This window comes from Solanum lycopersicum, chromosome 1 (assembly GCF_036512215.1).
Source record: "Solanum lycopersicum chromosome 1, SLM_r2.1".
NCBI lineage: Eukaryota > Viridiplantae > Streptophyta > Magnoliopsida > Solanales > Solanaceae > Solanum > Solanum lycopersicum.
Genome location: NC_090800.1, coordinates 78,498,127 through 78,516,459, shown reverse-complemented (window position 1 = coordinate 78,516,459; position 18,333 = coordinate 78,498,127). Strand labels below are relative to the sequence as shown.

Sequence of the window (18,333 nt, the reverse complement as noted above, 5' to 3'; positions counted from 1 at the left end):
ATTTATATATTTCGCTTCTTTTTGTATAAGTGAGAAAGACGAGTGTGACGAGCGAGATTTGGGAGAGTGGGTGACGAGATCTGGAAGAGGGGAGAGATGGGAACAAAAATATATGTATTTATACAATTTTCCCTGCTTTATACAGTAGAAACAATTTTTATACACTTGTGTTTGTATAAAAAGTGAGAAAGCGAGCGAGAGATTGGAGGAGAGTAGCGAGCGAGATATTTGAAAGAGAGACACCTGACAATTTTTTGCAAACGTTTGCTATGGAGCACAATTAAATCAAACCCTAGCTACTCCATTCATTTTAGGTTATTAATTTACTATTATATACAATTTTTTCTAATTTATATAGATTTTACAGTAAATTATATATAAAAAGAACTTCCTTTAATTGGGGGGGGGGGTTGAGACTATAATCGTAGGAAAATCCCCCTATCTTTTGACTTAAAAAGAAGTCATCGAAGACATTATTAATATGGTACATCTCTTTATTTGATCAAATTGTTAATTAATTGATTAATACCATATTTATCACATTCTTGATTCTTATATTATTTTTTTTAGCAAAAATAAATCAAATAATAGTCACAACTCATAATGACTTGTTAAATTCCTATTAGTTGGAATGATCTGTTTGAAATCCCAATCATCAAACAAATTGATAAGTCAAAAGTCAAATTTCTTCTTCTTTCCCCCTCTATTATATATATACTACTCATAGTGAGACTATATATATTTGTTTGTCTATTTTTTTTTTCAAATCAAAATCATTTTTTTCTTTTTGATTCAATCAAAAAAAAATCTCGAGAAAATATGTGTGGAATATTTGCCTACTTGAATTACAATGTTACCAGAGAGAGAGGATACATCCTTGAAGTTCTCTTCAATGGTTTGAGGCGTTTAGAGTATAGAGGCTATGATTCCGCTGGAATTTCCATTGATTCTTCAAATCAAACTTCTGATCCTCCTCTTGTTTTTCGTCAAGAAGGAAATATTGAATCGCTTGTCAAATCTGTGTACCACGGTAACCGGAATTCTATTTTTTTTTATAGTTTTTTTTTTTGGGTATCGTTGTGATTTGTTTCATGCATTGATCTGGGTGATCTAAAATTGAGAATGTTACGGTAGTTTATTCATGAAAGGTTTTAACTTTCTGGGTTTTATGTTTGTTTTTTTGTTAACCATTTGTGCTCTGATTTGGGTAATGTTTTGGTTACTGTTAGTGCTGGACGAGAAGAAAAAGGTGATACAGAAACAGTGGAGTATTATGATAGTTTTGTTAAGGAAAGGGGAGAATTTTGCTGGATTAATGTTTTTATTTGTTTGATAAATTTGTTATTGGAATAGTGAATTCACACTTCTCTAACTCATGATCAGTTTGTGTATGATCTCGTTTATCTGTTACTCCATTCATTTCTATTTTTGACTTGACAGGGAGTTTAAGTAAGTGAATAGTACTTTTAAATCTTGTTGTCTTAAACATGTTATTTGGAAATTTAGAATTAAACAGTTGCCAAAAAGGGGAAGAGATATTTTTTTTTTGAAATGGACTAAAAAAGATACTAAGATAAACTAATTGAAACTGAGAGAGTATATGTCTCATGCATCAATTTCCATGCTTCTTTCTTCTTTTTCTTTATTTTTAAATCTTTTGATGTGTTGTAGAAGTCTGGGATAAGAAGGAAAGGTAAAGAAGGAACGATAAATAGTTCTAGTTCAATTTGTTATCAGAAACTAATATTCACACCTCTGGTTGGCACTTCAATGAATTATGGTCAGTTGGGAAATATGGTGGACCAACTCAGTTGGCAGATGCATTCTTATAGGAGCAAGCGAGGCTAAATATGTTATGGTAATGTGCTATAATGTATAGAAACTAAGAAGTACAGTTGCTGAGAGATAGTGGACTAGTTCGATTAGAGATAGGAAGAATGATCTCGAGTGGGATGGACAAATATAAGTGTTACATCTGCAAGATAACTCTAAAATTGGCTAAAATATGATCATATCTAGAAGTCTCTGCTTTGGTTTAACTGAAAATAACGACAGCGCGAGTCACAATTTCAAAACCTGTTGTTGACTAAAGCCTGGTATTCAAGTTGGAATATAGACGAAGATTATTTGATGGATTTTCAAATTTCTTGTTTCATGCCTTTTGCTTTACTGACATGCTTTGGCCAATACCCAATATGATTTGTTGGATGTGTTCCTTATTGTTATTTGCCATTAATTTTTGGTTTCATCTGGAAGTAGTTGTTATTAGTGAAGTGTGCTTACTTTCAGTCTATGTCATCAAAGCATGTTCTCACTTTAATGATGCAATATATTCTTATCTTGGAGATAAATTTATCGATGTTTGTTTGGATAAGATGCGTAATGTTGATTACGATTCTTGTGTGAACATTGATGCTCATACTTGACAAAATCTCCATTGATTAAATGGGTCATATATTCACTAAGATGCATACGTGGTCAAATTCTTGACAAAGGGAATATTTTCTTACTTTAACTCCTTAAGCATATTGACGAATAAACAAGCCAACAGTCGCCGCTTGAGATACCTAGTAGGTCCTTTGCATGGTGTGTATGAAGTGAAACTTTTCCAAGAACACTTCTCATGGACTATAAAGCAGGGATATTCCTGATATTTTTTTTGTGAATCGCGGTGTATAAGCCAACTTGCGTGCATCTTGACCAATTCCACGGGATACTCACCACCTCCGACCAACAATAGACTCCAGGTAATTTTATCCACCAAGACTAAGGCAAATGGTGAGAAGTCACCTAATGTTTTTGTCTTTGCTAGGATTTGAACGTGAAACCTTAGAGTTCTCAATCAGGATCTAATTCTTTTTCCCCCCTAGGCATAAGTAGGGACTTATTAGCTCTTCTCCTTAGACTAAGAAATTAGGCCTGTGATGGTTTAAATTAGTTCTAGTATTTGGGATGATGTAATTTAGTAATGTTAAGAGGTAGAGTAAATGAAAAAAAGGAGAAAAGTAGCGCAGCCAAGGGTGTGATCTAGTGGTGAATGAAGTGGTTTGAGAACCATGAAAGTTTAAATAGGTGATTTATTCACATCTATCCAAACTTTGGTGGACAGAGATACGCGGTACCGTACTGATGGGAAGTAGCAAGTACCCTGCGGAGTGCGAAGTATCAGGTACCGTACTGATGAGGTGCGCAACATCACAATTATCAAGAAAAAAAATAGGAAGTGTTGTCCACTTCCAAAAAAAAAAAAGAAAAAATTGCAGTTATATTGTAGAATGTGTGGATGCACAATAAAAGACAGGTGTCACTATTTAACTATCATATGGAAGACTAGTGATAATCTTAGAGCTGATTGTGGTCTTTGACACATACATTCAACATGATTCATTTCAGCAAATATGGAGGGAGTGCAGGACTCAAGTTGGATGTGATCCGAAGTTTCCTTCAATACAGCCATCTTTTGAGCATGATCTTAGATCTTTTTATGCAGATTTAAGCCTTGTCCCCCCCCCCCCCCCTCACCCAAAATCTGTATGCACTTTCCACATTCTTTTAATTAGAAAACTACTTTTAGAGTTTAGACCTTCCCATTATATTATGCTTTCGCGGCATAGTTTGGTAGTTCACTGAGTACATTTTCCATGGTGTTTAGCAATTGCTGTGTTCCGATTGGAACTACCATCATCTGTTGTGCCAAATCTTTTTAACTTTAACTCCATGCCTTTTGTACAGCTGAGTGAATTTTGCTTGATATCGAACAATGCCTGTGTTGGACTGCTGAATCTGCCAATCTCTTGCTTCCACCAATGTTTTACTGTATTACATATGGATTACGTCCTAAAATACTGATCGTTTATGATTATGGGGTATCCTAGGAGGAAGTTGTCCTTTTCTTAGATCAAAATATTTTTAAACTTCCTTAAACGTTTCTTATTTGCGTCTGCTTTTACATTTACACTTAAAATTCCGGTGATCGAGTATCATTTTCTGACTATAACATTGACGTCACTTGCTCAGATGTTGCTGCTACAGATTTGAATCTCGAAGAATCATTTTCTGTTCATGCTGGAATATCACACACCCGGTGGGCCACACATGGGGAGCCTGCTCCTAAGAATAGTCATCCTCAAAGTTCTGGTGCTGGAAATGACTTTTTGGTTGTGCACAATGGTATTATCACCAATTATGAGGTTCCTAGCTTATCTCATAACATTCTTTACATTCTGTTATTAGTTCAGTTGCTTATCGCTTACTCTCAATTTCAGAGGCCGAATAACCTCTGGTTGGTTAATTTGTGGTTTCTAATCACTCTCTATTCAGTAGAATGGTGTGTCAAATGATAATCATTTGCTTATTGTGCATCTGTAAGGTTATTGTTTATACTGTTTTTTCTATGTGCCCCATATTCTTAGTAATTCACCTTTTAGAATATGGTGTTTATGTCTGAATAAGATTCTCTTGAAAGTTATATTAGAGGAACTATATCCGAGTTTTCTAATGTATTGTTACCTTGAATTTCTTTGTCTGCAGACCTTCTCTTGTATAGTCCAACTTTGTGAACATTTTCATGTAAAATCTGTTTGCTGTTAAAATTTAGAGTTTTCATGTTGAACATTTGAAATTACCAACTGTATGAATGTGCGAAGCTGAAAGAGGCATTACTTATCAAAAATAAAAATAGAAAAGGGAAAAAGAAATAATGAAGTTGAAAGAGGCATTTATCCGTTTTTGATAATTTTGAAGTTATTGGACGGTTACTTAACATGTCCTTATACTTCTGCATTCTGCATCATCTGAATTTAGTTAGTAGAAGAGAAACTGATACATGCAAGTTTGGGATATCCTTCGTTATTGTCAGAAAGCAGTTAGAAGGAAAGAATGGTACTTTCTGCTACTGAAGAATATCCCTTGTAGATCATGGCATTATGCAGCCCAGAGAAAAATGCACTAGGTCGATATATAATTATATCCTGGCAAATGTGTCCTGTTTCCTTAGTAAATCTACTTTCCAGCTTTTTCCTATCAACAGATTACTTACTCTGGTGTGGTGGGGAAAACCATGATACAGCACCATGGACAGGCTCTTATACTTACCATGAAATACCTTTTCTTAATTTGGAAAGTCCGTCCAGATTATTCATGTCAGTAGCTACCAGTTAGATTCATTACTATACGACATCCTTACTTAAGCAACTTCTGGAGATGAAGAGAGTATCAGAGGTTTAATTCTTTAGGAAGAACAATAACCATATTGTCTGATCTTTCCTGGACCTTACTGCTGTTAGTTTACAGGATTTGTACAAGAAAGTGGACTTCTTAGGCTGGTTACATTATATAACACAACCTGAGAAGTTTCTGGATGATGGTGCTTAGCGTTCTTGCCTGACAGATTCCGATATAACTTAATAGTGTGCTAACTACAGTTTTATATATATTTCCACCAGGATCTAATTGTTTTCTTTCGTACTGGCAATTTTCCCACATTGTTTCTGGCTGCTATTTTCTGTATATGGGAAAATTTTGGTACTCCTTTCATTGAGCTGCACACTCATTTATTTTGAGTCTTAACTGAGAAATGAGTTTGGACTTGAAAGATATCTGCTGTTGCATTTTTGGTACTGATCATTTGATATGTCAGATTTGGTTACTTGAAGTCTCTTATTTTGATCTAATATGTTGTTTTGAAGTTCCTCTTTTCAATTTTTTTTTGTGGAACTGCAATATCCTAAAATAAAATAAGTAGGCACCTTCGGTTATGTCATGTCTCAGTCATTTCCATTCTCTTATGCATATAAGTATTTCTTGATCAGTTTTATCTGCTTTAGGTTCTTGTGTATGGTGTACTTATGCATTTCGCTGTCTTTTGATTCTCCAGGTATTGAAAGAGACCCTTCTCCGACATGGTTTCACCTTTGAGTCTGAAACAGACACAGAAGTAATTCCGAAGCTTGCAAAATTTATATTTGATAAAGCTAATGAAGAAGGTAAGTACATTGTTACATCCAGTTGACTGATCGGAGTACATACTTCCAACTCTTCTCAGCTAGTCCTCCTATTCCCTTCTGCTCCCTTGACCATGAAATCTGGGAATAACATGGCCACTCATTGTTGTGTTCCCTGGGTTTGCAATGTTTGCTTCAAAGCACATTTCTCTCTAGGTACATCTTTAAATGAACTTCTGAGTAGATCATTAGTAATCTGTGTTGATCTGCCTTGGGGTGATTATACATAAGCAAAGAAATCTGCAGCCAGACAGTTACAAAGCTACGATGTAGAGGAACAGTATTTGCTAGTAATAAAGATCAAAAGCGGCTAAAAGTCCTGGAACCAGAAAGTACATGAAAAGAGAATGCACCATGAAATTAATAAAGCAGCCAGTGTTTACAGCGAAGGGCTAAACCCTATAGATACCTAATGCAGAACTAAACATACACTACACAGGACTTACACGACAACTCAGATGTCAGTCTTAAAAATTAAAAAAATAATAAGATCAGTTGAACCCCCAAAGGAGAAGTGATAAATTTATTGAATGGGTTCTCCTATTTCTATAATTTAGTATTAAATTGGTTCTGCTGTTTCCTTTTTCACAATTAATTATTATAGCATCAAGTTTCAAGTAGCAATAACTCTTGAATGCACTATCTTTATTCTTGGGTGTCTTTTCTCTTGCAAGATGGTAAATTTTCTTTTTTGCTCAAAGAAAGAGTGATAAATTAATGAATGGGTTGTACAATCTAGCTTGGACACCACTATAATGGGTTCTCCTGTTCTATAAATCAGACATAAATTGTCTCTGCTGTTTCCTTTCACAATAAAGCTTTATAGCATCAAGTTTCTAGTAGCAAATGTTAATTCTTGAATCCGCTATCTTTATTCTTGGGTTTTTTCTTTTGCAAGATGGTAAATTTGCTTCTTCGTGGTGCTTTCTTTAAAGTAATCTTGCTATACTTGAATCTTCTTCCTTACCTCCCCATTAGTCAAAGCCTTTCATATCTATGGAATAGTTTTTGTCATAGAGAGATCTTGCAATATTTGGTATCAATGTAGTCATTGACTCTTTGTGCCCCAAATTTACTTGGCTTCTTCTTCTTTCTTTTTATTTTTTAATTATATCTTGTCCATTTTGATTTGGTCTAAACTTTCTGCTAATGACATGATTAAATATGTCTAGAGTTCAAATTTATGTATTTAACTGCACAGTATTCATTGATCATGATATGATATTAATTCTTTGAACTATCAGTCTATCTTGCTTTTACCAAGTGGATGGTCTATCATTTTTATTCTCCATATTAGTCAGAATTAGACAGCTGTAATATCTCCATTTGTAATTTGTCTCTCTTGTGCCGTCTTTTCCAATGATTCAACTCATTGAATTTCTCCGTTAATTATTCTTCACAGATGCTTTTTCATATATCAGTCACCTGAATACATCAAGGATAAATATATCATTCTTTGCTTTTCCTTGACCATTCCCTTTCTATAAATCAAGTCAGTGCAGAGTATTTTGGTTTATTTATTGGCCTGTAGAAGTTTTGTTCTCTCTCTCTCACAATGAAGCTACTTGGAAGTTTGAGAAGCTTTTCTTCGCAACCAGACCTGATGACTGAATAGCTTCAGAAATCTTTGGCTATCTTATTCTGATAAATGAATGCAGTTGCATTTTAGCCAACTTCTCCTTAACTGTTTTGGCTGGAGATTCTGGAATGCCTTTCCTAGTGTATCTTTTTCCTCATAGAGCATAAAATTCTTGATATGGTTTACCAGTAGAATAATTGTTAGACTATTGTCTCAGGTGATCAGAGTGTGACATTCAGTCAAGTTGTGCTTGAGGTAATAAGGCATCTGGAAGGAGCCTATGCCCTCACATTTAAAAGTCGACACTACCCAAATGAGTTGATTGCTTGCAAACGTGGTAGTCCACTTCTTCTTGGTGTAAAAGTAAGTTAACTTGTACAATGGATGAATCTGATATGTGGCTGATTTCAATCCTTTACATCCCCTTTGATTAGAGTTTCTGTCAACAAAAAAGATGCATTATTCAGTGCTTGTCAATTTGGAAATTTTCTAGATTAGACCACTATTGTTCATGGCTTGGATCTTGTGTTTGATAAGAGTCTGTTTACAAAATAGAGACATTATTTGGTGCTTGTCAAATTGGAACTTTTCTGGATTAAACCTCTATTGTCAATGGCTTGGATCTTATGTGTCTTAACAGCTGCTACCCTCTTGTTTTGTTCAACCAGCATGGATATGTAAAACATCTTCGGGTTATCACAAAAAACTGAGAGTGTAGTCTGATTCTCACAAGGTTTTTGCTTTTTATCAGTCTCACATTTTACCAGAAGAAATCTAGCTTAAGACCACCTCTCCTGCCTTTTAACCACAGAACTGCAAGACTGCTGTGTGACTATTCAATAAAATGAAAATCAGCCTATAGTTTAATAACACTTATATCAGCTTTTGTATGTACAAACTCGTATACAAGTTTGACTTGTCTTGGAATAAGCTATCATCCTATGGTTTCATTATGTAGAGCTGACTGTTATTGATCCATTTTGTCCATTCGTATTAGATATATTTTCACCTAACTGGTCATTGGAAGAAATTTACTTGACTGATCCATAGGCTCACAGGTTAACAAGTGTCTAAAATTCTTTGATTACAGGACTTGGAACAAAACGCTTCATCAGGATCATCATTTAGTGATGCTAAATTTCCTTCAAGCAATGGGCAACCAAAGGAATTATTCTTGTCCAGTGATGCCAATGCTTTGGTTGAACATACTAAAAAGGTGTTGGTAATTGAGGATGGAGAAGTTGTTCACATCAAGGTACTCCCTTATTGTTAATTTCTCCATCCAAAGCTATTTGCCATTAGTAAATGGAGCTCATTATTACCAAGCTAACTTTGGATGCTATTTCCTTCTAATTTGTTTAGCTTTCTCTTTTTTAATATACCCCCCCTTAATTCTAATGAACATTAAAGCATAATGTTTGTTGGTTTCTTCGAAGATGCAGTTGAAGAAGGTTCTTTTCTAGTTAATATTATTGTTGTTATAATCTCTTTTGTAAATTATACCTCCTTCTTCATGGTTGTTCCAAGGATGTCAAATCGGCGAGTTGAATTGAAATTGGAGATATTAAAATGGGTTTAAATAGAAATTGGATTGGGTCATGAACCGCCCAAGTTTACTTGGGGCTCAAATGGGCTAAAAATCGGGTTGGGTCATGACCCTCCCAATTTGACCCACTTAATCTCAATCATTTTAACATATTGTTATTTAACTTTTATAACCACAATTTGAATCTCCACTCAATAAAATAAAATAAAAAAGTTACAAATGGATAGTTAAATCCTAGAAGATTTAAATTAGATAGTAATTCACACCTTCAATATAAGAGCATACATGGCATCAATGCAAATAGTCTTAAAACGGGTTGAAATTGGAGATTAAATTGGGTTCAATTGAAAGATTTTAAAATGGGCTAAGGCTTGAATGAGTTGAGATTGAATCCAATTCTAATTATCTCAAGTCCAACCCATAAAATTCTGGGTGGGTTGAGGGGGTTACCTATTGACACCCCTAGTTGTTCCCATTTACAAGGCTGAAGGATTCTTTCTCTCTCTGTGTTTTCTTCTTCTTTTGTTTTTCACAGATAAAATGGGATTTACTTGAACTTGTTACACAAATTATATTTGGATTTCTTGACTTGTATGGAGTGGGTTGGTGACTACATCACATGGGCCCTTTTTTTAGCTTCGGGGAAAAATGGTATTTTGAAGCTATTTAGGGACTTGGACAGCGTGTAATGAATTCCATACACAATGAATATCAGCAGAGAATATGAAGTAAGGTAAGCCGAAAGCTACAGAAGATAGTGCCAATGGATTACTCAAAACAACAAACACTGCATCAACCCCAATCTAGTTTGGTTGGCGAATTTATCATTCAAACAACAAAACTATATCATCAATCCCAATCTAGTTTGGTGTTGGCTGCATTAATCCTTGATATCCATGCCACTCAATTTGAGCCCATTTCATTCTAATACCTAATATTTTGTCTTGGATCACATTTCACACTTCCCTACAAAATTGGTTGGTAAAAGTTTGTAGCAGATTGCAGTGGTTTACTGATTTTCCACCTTTTCCTTCTTTTTATTTATTTTTTATCATCATGAGTATGACCTTTTAGCTCCAGAAGGTAGATGAATTTTACATTGTATGGTGTCTAAATTCCAACAATTCATAGATTAGGTGCAGTCTTTTGGGTGAATAACATGATAGATGTAGTGTAACAAACATAATTGAAATAGGATGCCTGAAATGTAGTAGTAGAGTAGTCTTATATAATATAGAGATAACTATCAAGAGAATGGTAAGTCCTATAGAATAGTTGAGAGACTAATCATACTATACAGAATAGTTGAGAGACTAATCGTACTATACAGAAGTAAATATAGAATTTCCAATGATCAATACATCTATAAACATGGATGTTACTTCTAGAAACATGGATGTTACTGTCACAAAAGATAGAATGAGTTTGTGAGCATTTAATGCATTCTTATACTTAAAGTGGGGCAACAATTGGGAAGCACATTCATGACCTGTTGAACTATGGCTCACATGGTGTTTAGGGCTACAATTTTCCATCTAGAATAAAGTTCAGTGGGTTTAGACAAGCTATTGGTATCTATAGCTGATGCCTGTTTAGGATGTGTAGGACTCTTCATCAAGTATTCTGCGGCATGTTTAGAACTCTGGATCAAGTATTTTGCAAGCAAGCACTTCTTTCACATTGCCCTTAAGGGCTTAAAAAAATCCCGAAGCAAGAAATATATGCACATTTTAAATAGGCGAAGCACTTAATGATCAATATATGCACATGGCCTTTTCTTCCTTGTTCATTATAGAGTGGGCTTCTATAACTTTTGCTTTCTTATGAGTCAGGATGGAGGAGTGACAATTTACAAATTTGACAAGGGTAAGAATGGTGGTACTCTCAGTAGACCTGCTTCTGTTCAACGTGCCTTATCCATTTTGGAAATGGAGGTAGAACAGATAAACAAAGGAAAATATGAGCACTACATGCAAAAAGAAATCCATGAGCAGCCAGAATCTTTAACGACAACTATGCGAGGGAGACTTATACGTGCAGGATCATGTAAACCAAAGACTGTGCTTTTGGGGGGCCTGAAGGATCACCTCAAAACCATAAGAAGAAGCAGGAGAATTGTTTTTGTTGGGTGTGGCACAAGTTACAATGCAGCTCTTGCTGCAAGATCCATTGTAGAAGAGCTTTCTGGTTAGTTGTTAATAACTCTAATGAAGTTGTTTTGATATCTATAGCAACAGATAAGGAGTAGATTCTAGAGTAGCTTTGGTTTCACTGGTTTTATTCCTCTAATTTAGGTATTCCTGTAACCATGGAGATTGCCAGTGATTTAGTGGACAGACAAGGGCCAATATATCGAGAAGATACAGCTGTCTTCGTTAGTCAATCAGGAGAAACTGCTGACACTTTGCTTGCATTAGAGTATGCTCTGGAAAACGGCGCATTATGTGTTGGCATTACAAATACTGTTGGTAGTGCAATTGCTAGGCTCACTCACTGTGGCGTTCACATAAATGCGGGCTGTGAGATAGGAGTTGCAAGTACTAAGGTAGGTAAATCACAGTTTCTTGAATTTTAGTGGTCACTTTTACTATTGGCTTCTCAATTACCTCTTTGATCAACAGGCATACACGAGCCAAATTGTTGTGATGGCCATGTTAGCTCTTGCAATCGGAGCTGATACACTCTCAAATCAAGCAAGAAGAGAAGCAATAATTGATGGTTTATTTTACTTGCCACGTGAGTTTTTACTTGGTGCTAAAATTCTTGTTTCTAATTGTCCTTAAATGTATGGAGCTCATGGTACTTGTATGACCTTTTTGGGTGCGTTACATGAATTTCAGGCAAAGTGAAAGCGGTGCTCAAGCTTGATGAAGAAATGAAGGATCTTGCTAAGCTGCTAATTGCTGAACAATCACTTCTTGTTTTTGGAAGAGGTTACAACTATGCATCAGCTCTTGAAGGTGCTTTGAAGGTAAAGGAGGTGGCACTCATGCACAGTGAAGGAATACTTGCTGGAGAGATGAAACATGGTCCCTTGGCTTTGGTTGATGAAAATCTCCCTATTGTAGTAATTGCCACCCGTGATTCTTGTTTTAGGTTAGTCTGTAACTAATAATGAGAGTTATATGACTGTGAACGCCAGCTTTTTAACAAATTGGTTGGTTTGCAGCAAACAACAGTCAGTCATTCAACAACTTCATGCACGGAAAGGTCGACTGATAGTTATGTGCACAGAAGGAGATAAAGCATCTGTTTCTGTTGGTGGATCGTCTCGAGTAATTGAAGTTCCACAGGTTGTGGACTGTTTGCAGCCCGTAATTAATGTAGTTCCATTACAGGTATTGGTTCTACTCTTCTTTAGGCTTTTAATTCAGTGAATTAAAAACTTTTAGGGGTCGTTCGTAGAGTGTATAGCAAAAATAATGCATGCATTAGCTTTGTGTATTAGTAGTACCATGTTTGGTACACTTTTTCATGCAATGTGTAACTAATGTTAGTTATACACTTTATTATGTATTGAGTAGTGTATTACTAATACATGGAAATCCACGTTATTAGTAATGCAACGGAATTTAATGCATGCATTAGCATGGTTAAAGGCCCAATTGTCCCTCAAAACCTTTTTTATATTTTCCCCCTCATATATGTGGGGGTATTTTTGCAAATAAATAGTTTTTAAAAAATTAAGCAATATGTGCTATTTTTAATACACCAAACCAAACAATGCGCAAGAAATAATCTTTGCATAACTAATGCAAGCATTATTAATTTACTCTATTTAACATATTTTTATACACCCTACCAAATGACCTCTTAGTGACTATTGGCTGACAACTACAGAGTGTCAGCATTCTTCTTAGCCCTACACATTTTTGTTGTGAATACGTTTACTTTTTCTATCTAAGCCTCTTTCTGTGAAGAATTTATTTTACCTTGGATACATTTGCTGTTTCCTCGTGATACAAAAGCTAGTGCTGACCTAAACTTACGAAATATAATGTGTAAACTCTATAACAATTCAAGCTTAAAAATTGAGGCTGTTGACACAATTTAAAATGATATCAGAGCAGATAGAGGATGTTTGGGGTCATGCCACCACACTAGACCTGAAAGCATCCCAGCAAGCATGAAATCGATGTATTGCAGACCTAGGATATATAACTAGTTATACCAATTATCCAATAGTTGAAGCTTTAGACGTGTTGGTTCACACAAATCAATATAAGATAAAGCTGCATTTCCCTTTTCCTTTGTAACTGTGGAAATTAAACTGCTGGGCATTATACAGCTTGACATGTTTCTCTTATAGTTAGTAGATTGTTAGACAAATCTACTTCCTCTCTAGGTATGGGCCAGATCTGGATTCTGTGTACCAATATGTCTGCTCTTTGATAAATTTTGGACTGCATCTATGAACTGGATTACCCAACATGATGGTAGACAAACTGTGATAATTCATTTAGATGCATATGAACTCTGCATATTTTCGTTGGCCTTTTAGTTGCCTAGAATAAATCAGGAATACCACTTGAAAACTCGAAGCATGCCAACATCTTTCAGTGTGAAACATATATGAATTTACAAATAGGGAAATTAAGCAATGTCGTTCGTTTATTTGACTCCTAACATATACTTCTTATTGCTTAGATGGATTGGTGATGATTTTAAACCTTAATGCATCTAAGTTTTGATCTACTTCTCAAAACTTGTGATCTATGGCACTCCTAGGAAATCTTTTAGTAGGCTACTCTATATTAATCTTATTTTAAATGACATACAATGATGCGAGTTTGTTAAATATCATTCTAAAACTACCTCTATGTGCCTCAACCATTGAATAAAATGAAAAGAACACTCACTATATGGTCATAATGAGCTGGTTCAAGATTCAAGAATCACTTAAGACCATGTGCAATACGATAGACTAGCATTAGTTCTTATACCATTACCTTCATTTTTCATCTTATTCTAAGTTCAAACTCCTTGGAGAAAAAAAGTTCAAACCCTTCCCTACCTCCTTTTTTTCTCACTTGCCTCCATCTGTTCCCTATTTTGGGAAATAGAGGAAAACTTTGGCATGTCGATCACTTTACTGGCTTAGCAGAATTCACAGGGATTTCAGTAAATTCTGTGAAATTTCCTGAGTTTGATAGTTGCTGCACGTCAGTTTTCCTGTCCTGTTATTTAATTTCTGTTTGAGATTGTATAGTCAAGCTTAATTATTGTCTTGTATTTGTCGTCTGTCTCAGTTATTGGCCTATCATCTTACTGTATTGCGTGGATACAATGTGGATCAACCTCGCAATCTTGCCAAGAGTGTCACAACGCAATGAGCTAAACATTTTCAAAGTCTTCCGCATTCAACCTCTACCACTTGATGACTCTTAATTTGATCTACTGGTACAGCTTTTGACTCCTACTACAGGTCGCATTGACCCAGGATATAGCTATAATTCACTCTGTAACATCTAGATTCGTGTTTGTTTGGTAAGATATTTAACGTAACAGTTATATTCTTATTAGTGGTTGGTATGGAGTCGAGCTAATCTTGTAGACAACTAGATTCATTTTTTATTGGTTACGATTGTTGTGACAATAGAGAATGATAAATTGCAATTTTATGAGTGCATTTCAGGATGACTAATATGTAATGTTGTTCAAAATCTACAATGGACTACCAGTGTGATGTTCAAAGTTTGTTCTTTAATGACCTTCCTTTCAAGTGCAAATCTTTTATTTAAAAGTTTAAATACAATTAAGACGAGTACAGAATAGTGCATATGTTGGCTAATCGTGTGGCTTTGTCATTCAAATGAAGTCGCTTGTTCTCCAAAGATAGAAAAGAAATATGTTTGATTTACCTATTACCTTCGACGATCTCCGCATCCTTAGGGTAATATCTTCAGTGAGTTGAAGTTGTGTCATGTCCTGTCACCTAATGATCTCAACCCAAAGCTTATTTGGCCTACTTCTAACCTCTTCAAGTCCTTTATTTTTAACCTGTCACATTGGAATATATGCACATTTCCTATTTACATGCTCGAAACATCACAGTTTCACTTCCTGCATTTGATCCGAACCCACTCCCATCATATTTCGAGTAGTTTCATTCCTAATTTTATCTCTCTTGGTATGCCACACATCTCTCTCAACATTCTCATGTCTTCAACTCTCTTCTTTAGGATATGGGAACTCGATTGGCAGACATTGTACTCCATAAATAGTTGGTCTAACTATCACTCCGTAAAATTTGCTATTTATATCTTGAAAGCAAATTCTTATTACACAAAATATGAACCTCCATTTCATCTAATCCACCCCGATACATTGTAGCATTCTCGTCAATCTCATCATCTTGGATTACTAATCCCAGTTACTCAATTATCCTTCGATTCTTATCCCAACGTTTCACACCAATGAAGCACAACACAACCATGTTGGAGCTAGCCTATGACAAATGACTTCTCTTTGAATTTTATTCATATACAAAATTAAAATTCTTATTTTTGTAATATCGAATCTCTTAAACTTTTTTGAACGATTAAATTTTTTATATTTTAAATTGTAGTAGTAAAAATTGTTTCTGCCACATGTTACCACTGTATACAATCGATCCTATAGGCATAACATAAGTTCAGATTTTCTTTAACTCCTCCTGTTATTACAGTTGGAAAACATCAAAAAAATTAGTTAGCAGTCAACATTTTCCTTTACATTGTCTCATTTGGAAAATGGGAAACTGAACTTTTCCATTGCCACTCATAACTTGGACCGATTATTCATTTAGACACCTTAACTAGACGTACTACCTATTGAACACTTCAACCATTCTGAATTTGAACCATTTGAACATTTTTTCGAGAATAAACAAAAAATAGAGGATGTGTGAAATACACTCGCGCTGACATGTCAATTTGACCAATCAAATAATGACATGTGTTATTTTTTAATCCAAAAAATTATTTAAACATTATATTATAAAGTAAAAAAAATAAAAATTATTTTAAAGTAAAAAAAAAGAAAAAAAAAGTAAAACCTAAACTTTTCTGCCTTCAACTGGAACAAAATATACATTTCCCCTAACTCCATTAATGGCTATCCTCCCCTCCCTGTACAGTTCCATCTTTAATCCGACAATTTTTTTTATCAGCTTTTTTATTAATTATAACTTTTTACTTCATCTCGTTTTTAGATAGAGAAAGATGGGGAAAAGAATCTCTTCGAAAAATTTATAAATGAAACAAAATGCTAAGCTAGCGTTTGGCCATAGATTTCCAAATATTCTTGGCAAATATTATTTGAGTGAAAATTTGGGTGAAATTTCACCATGTGTTTGGCCATAAAATTTGGGAAATATATCTCACATTTTTAGAAAAAATATGATTTATACACACAAGTTTTAAAAACTATCAAAATTAAATAAAAGTTTGTATTACAAGTCAATTGAATGTTCTTTTTTGGCCAAATGCATTTAATTCATCAAAAAACTAGATCTATGAATTTGTATTTACTTTCTTCAATTTATTTTATATCATGCATAACACACAATTTTTTTTACTGTTGTTATTATTGTTAACATCTATGCCATTTTAAAAAACTTATATGAATCAACCTTAAATACAAGTGCAACAAAAGAGTTCAATGATAACTCACTTGACCATATATAATAAATTGAGTGATTTGATATAAATATCTCACGATTGAATTTCAATGGGAAAACTATCGAAGATTACAAACCCCATAACTATTCTATTTTTCGAAAAATTTTAGTAGTTCAATCGATAGTACTTTTGAACCGTTACCTTGTTGGCGAGATTTTAGAATTCCAATTATCAATTTTGACTTGTATGTACAAAAAATCAAAAGCAAAAAAGAGATAAACCTCTGGATTTCTTCTATCATTGCAGAAGAAGGCTTCTACTATCTGCTTCTTCCACATCTTCTTCTTCATCTCCACAATTGTAAACAGATTCAATCACTAGAAGCAGTTGATCATCCAGATACCTCCGCAACAACATTGTCTCATGACCTCCATCTACACTACCTTCCGCTCCCTCACACCGTCCCCGCCCATCGCCGCCTCCGCCGTCGAATCTCTCTTCCGATTTCGACGGCGATCGGCTGCGGCGGCGATAGCACAGACGGTAGCAGATTTCAGCAGCACAAATGATAGGGCAAGTAGCACAAAACAAAGGAAGAAGAACAGGAGAGCAGAGAAGGAGACAGAAGTAGCGCCGGAAGCGGCGACGATTTAGCCAAGAGGTGAGAATCATCGTGGAACGGGAAATTGGAGATGGATTTTGATTTGTTGGGCGATTTTCATGTCGAATTGGGAGCAAATTGTGGGAATAAGGGTGGTTGTTGTTGTTGTCTTTGTTGGAGTTGAAAGAGAAATAGTACCACCAGTCCCACATGACTTGCCGATTGTCGTATGCATAATCAACGTGTAAACAAAGAGAAGATGATAGCGATGGAGAGAAAAAAAAAAACTACGGTGAGATGCTCGTTTCCTGATCTGTTTTGCTAAATTTCCAGTTTTTCTATGACATATTTTTGAGATTTTTCATTCCTCTACCCTGTAATCTTACTCTATCTTACTCTGGTGAGAATTTTAATATATTCAGAATTCGAACTCAAAATTTGATTTAATAAAAAATATTTTATTTATTATATTATAGGATGAGAATTTTAACTTATTAAATTAACTTTTTTATTAATATTAAAACATTAATTTATGTTATTAATATCTTAAAAATGCTTAGAAAGTAATTTCTTTTTTCAATTTTGTAAAATAAAAATAATATATATATATTTTTGGATATTTAGGTGGAGGCACGATTGAGATTCAGTTTATTTTCGTCAAAATAATAGAAATGTAGCTTAGCTTATATGTGTTGGCAAATGAATAAGACATGTGATTGCTAGCTATGCTACGTATATTTAACTAGTTGAATTAAATAAACTTTAGTGGGGGCCATAATTGTCACATTACAAGCCTGTTTGGCTCAGCTTAAAAGGTGGTCAAACTGATTTAAAAGCTGATTTTTGACTTATTTAACTGTTTGACAATATTCAAAATAACTTATTTTAAGTTAAAAAAAAATATTTTAAGCCAAAAGTTGAAAGCTGGGGTAGGGGTGCTTTTTTTTTTAGCTTATAAACTGTTTTAAGTTGACCAAATTTTAATCTTTTTGCCCTTAATATTT

General features: G+C 34.7%; 2 protein-coding genes across 3 annotated transcripts; one reads left to right on the top strand and one right to left on the bottom strand.

Moving 5' to 3' along the window:
- Positions 1-648: 648 nt before the first annotated feature.
- Positions 649-14,834, top strand: LOC101258487 (glutamine--fructose-6-phosphate aminotransferase [isomerizing] 1). 2 transcript variants are annotated; one of them, XM_004229619.5, is made up of 11 exons: positions 649-1,030; positions 4,018-4,190; positions 5,876-5,984; positions 7,799-7,944; positions 8,672-8,836; positions 10,960-11,314; positions 11,422-11,672; positions 11,749-11,863; positions 11,968-12,223; positions 12,297-12,465; positions 14,377-14,834. In XM_004229619.5, exons 1-11 carry the CDS (start codon positions 820-822, stop codon positions 14,458-14,460), a joined length of 2,034 nt encoding a protein of 677 aa, XP_004229667.1. In that variant the 5' UTR covers positions 649-819; the 3' UTR covers positions 14,461-14,834. The 2 variants fall into 2 exon arrangements, with proteins under 2 accessions (XP_004229667.1, XP_025887187.1); XM_026031402.2 differs by having other exon boundaries at positions 739-1,030; positions 4,018-4,170.
- A 1,972-nt stretch (positions 14,835-16,806) lies between these two features.
- Positions 16,807-17,760, bottom strand: LOC104648672 (uncharacterized). The gene has a single exon (XM_010326470.4). The coding sequence runs from the start codon at positions 17,539-17,541 to the stop codon at positions 17,026-17,028; it is 516 nt and encodes a 171-aa protein (XP_010324772.1). The 5' UTR covers positions 17,542-17,760; the 3' UTR covers positions 16,807-17,025.
- Positions 17,761-18,333: the final 573 nt, after the last annotated feature.

Bases quoted from the DNA above. Each gene is read 5' to 3' on its own strand.
- LOC104648672 (XM_010326470.4), bottom strand. From the start codon at position 17,541: ATGTGGGACTGGTGGTACTATTTCTCTTTCAACTCCAACAAAGACAAC.
- LOC101258487 (XM_004229619.5), top strand. From the start codon at position 820: ATGTGTGGAATATTTGCCTACTTGAATTACAATGTTACCAGAGAGAGA. The intron at 8,837-10,959 runs GTACTCCCTTAT...CTTATGAGTCAG, and splicing joins GAGAAGTTGTTCACATCAAG to GATGGAGGAGTGACAATTTA. The intron at 11,864-11,967 runs GTGAGTTTTTAC...CATGAATTTCAG, and splicing joins TGGTTTATTTTACTTGCCAC to GCAAAGTGAAAGCGGTGCTC.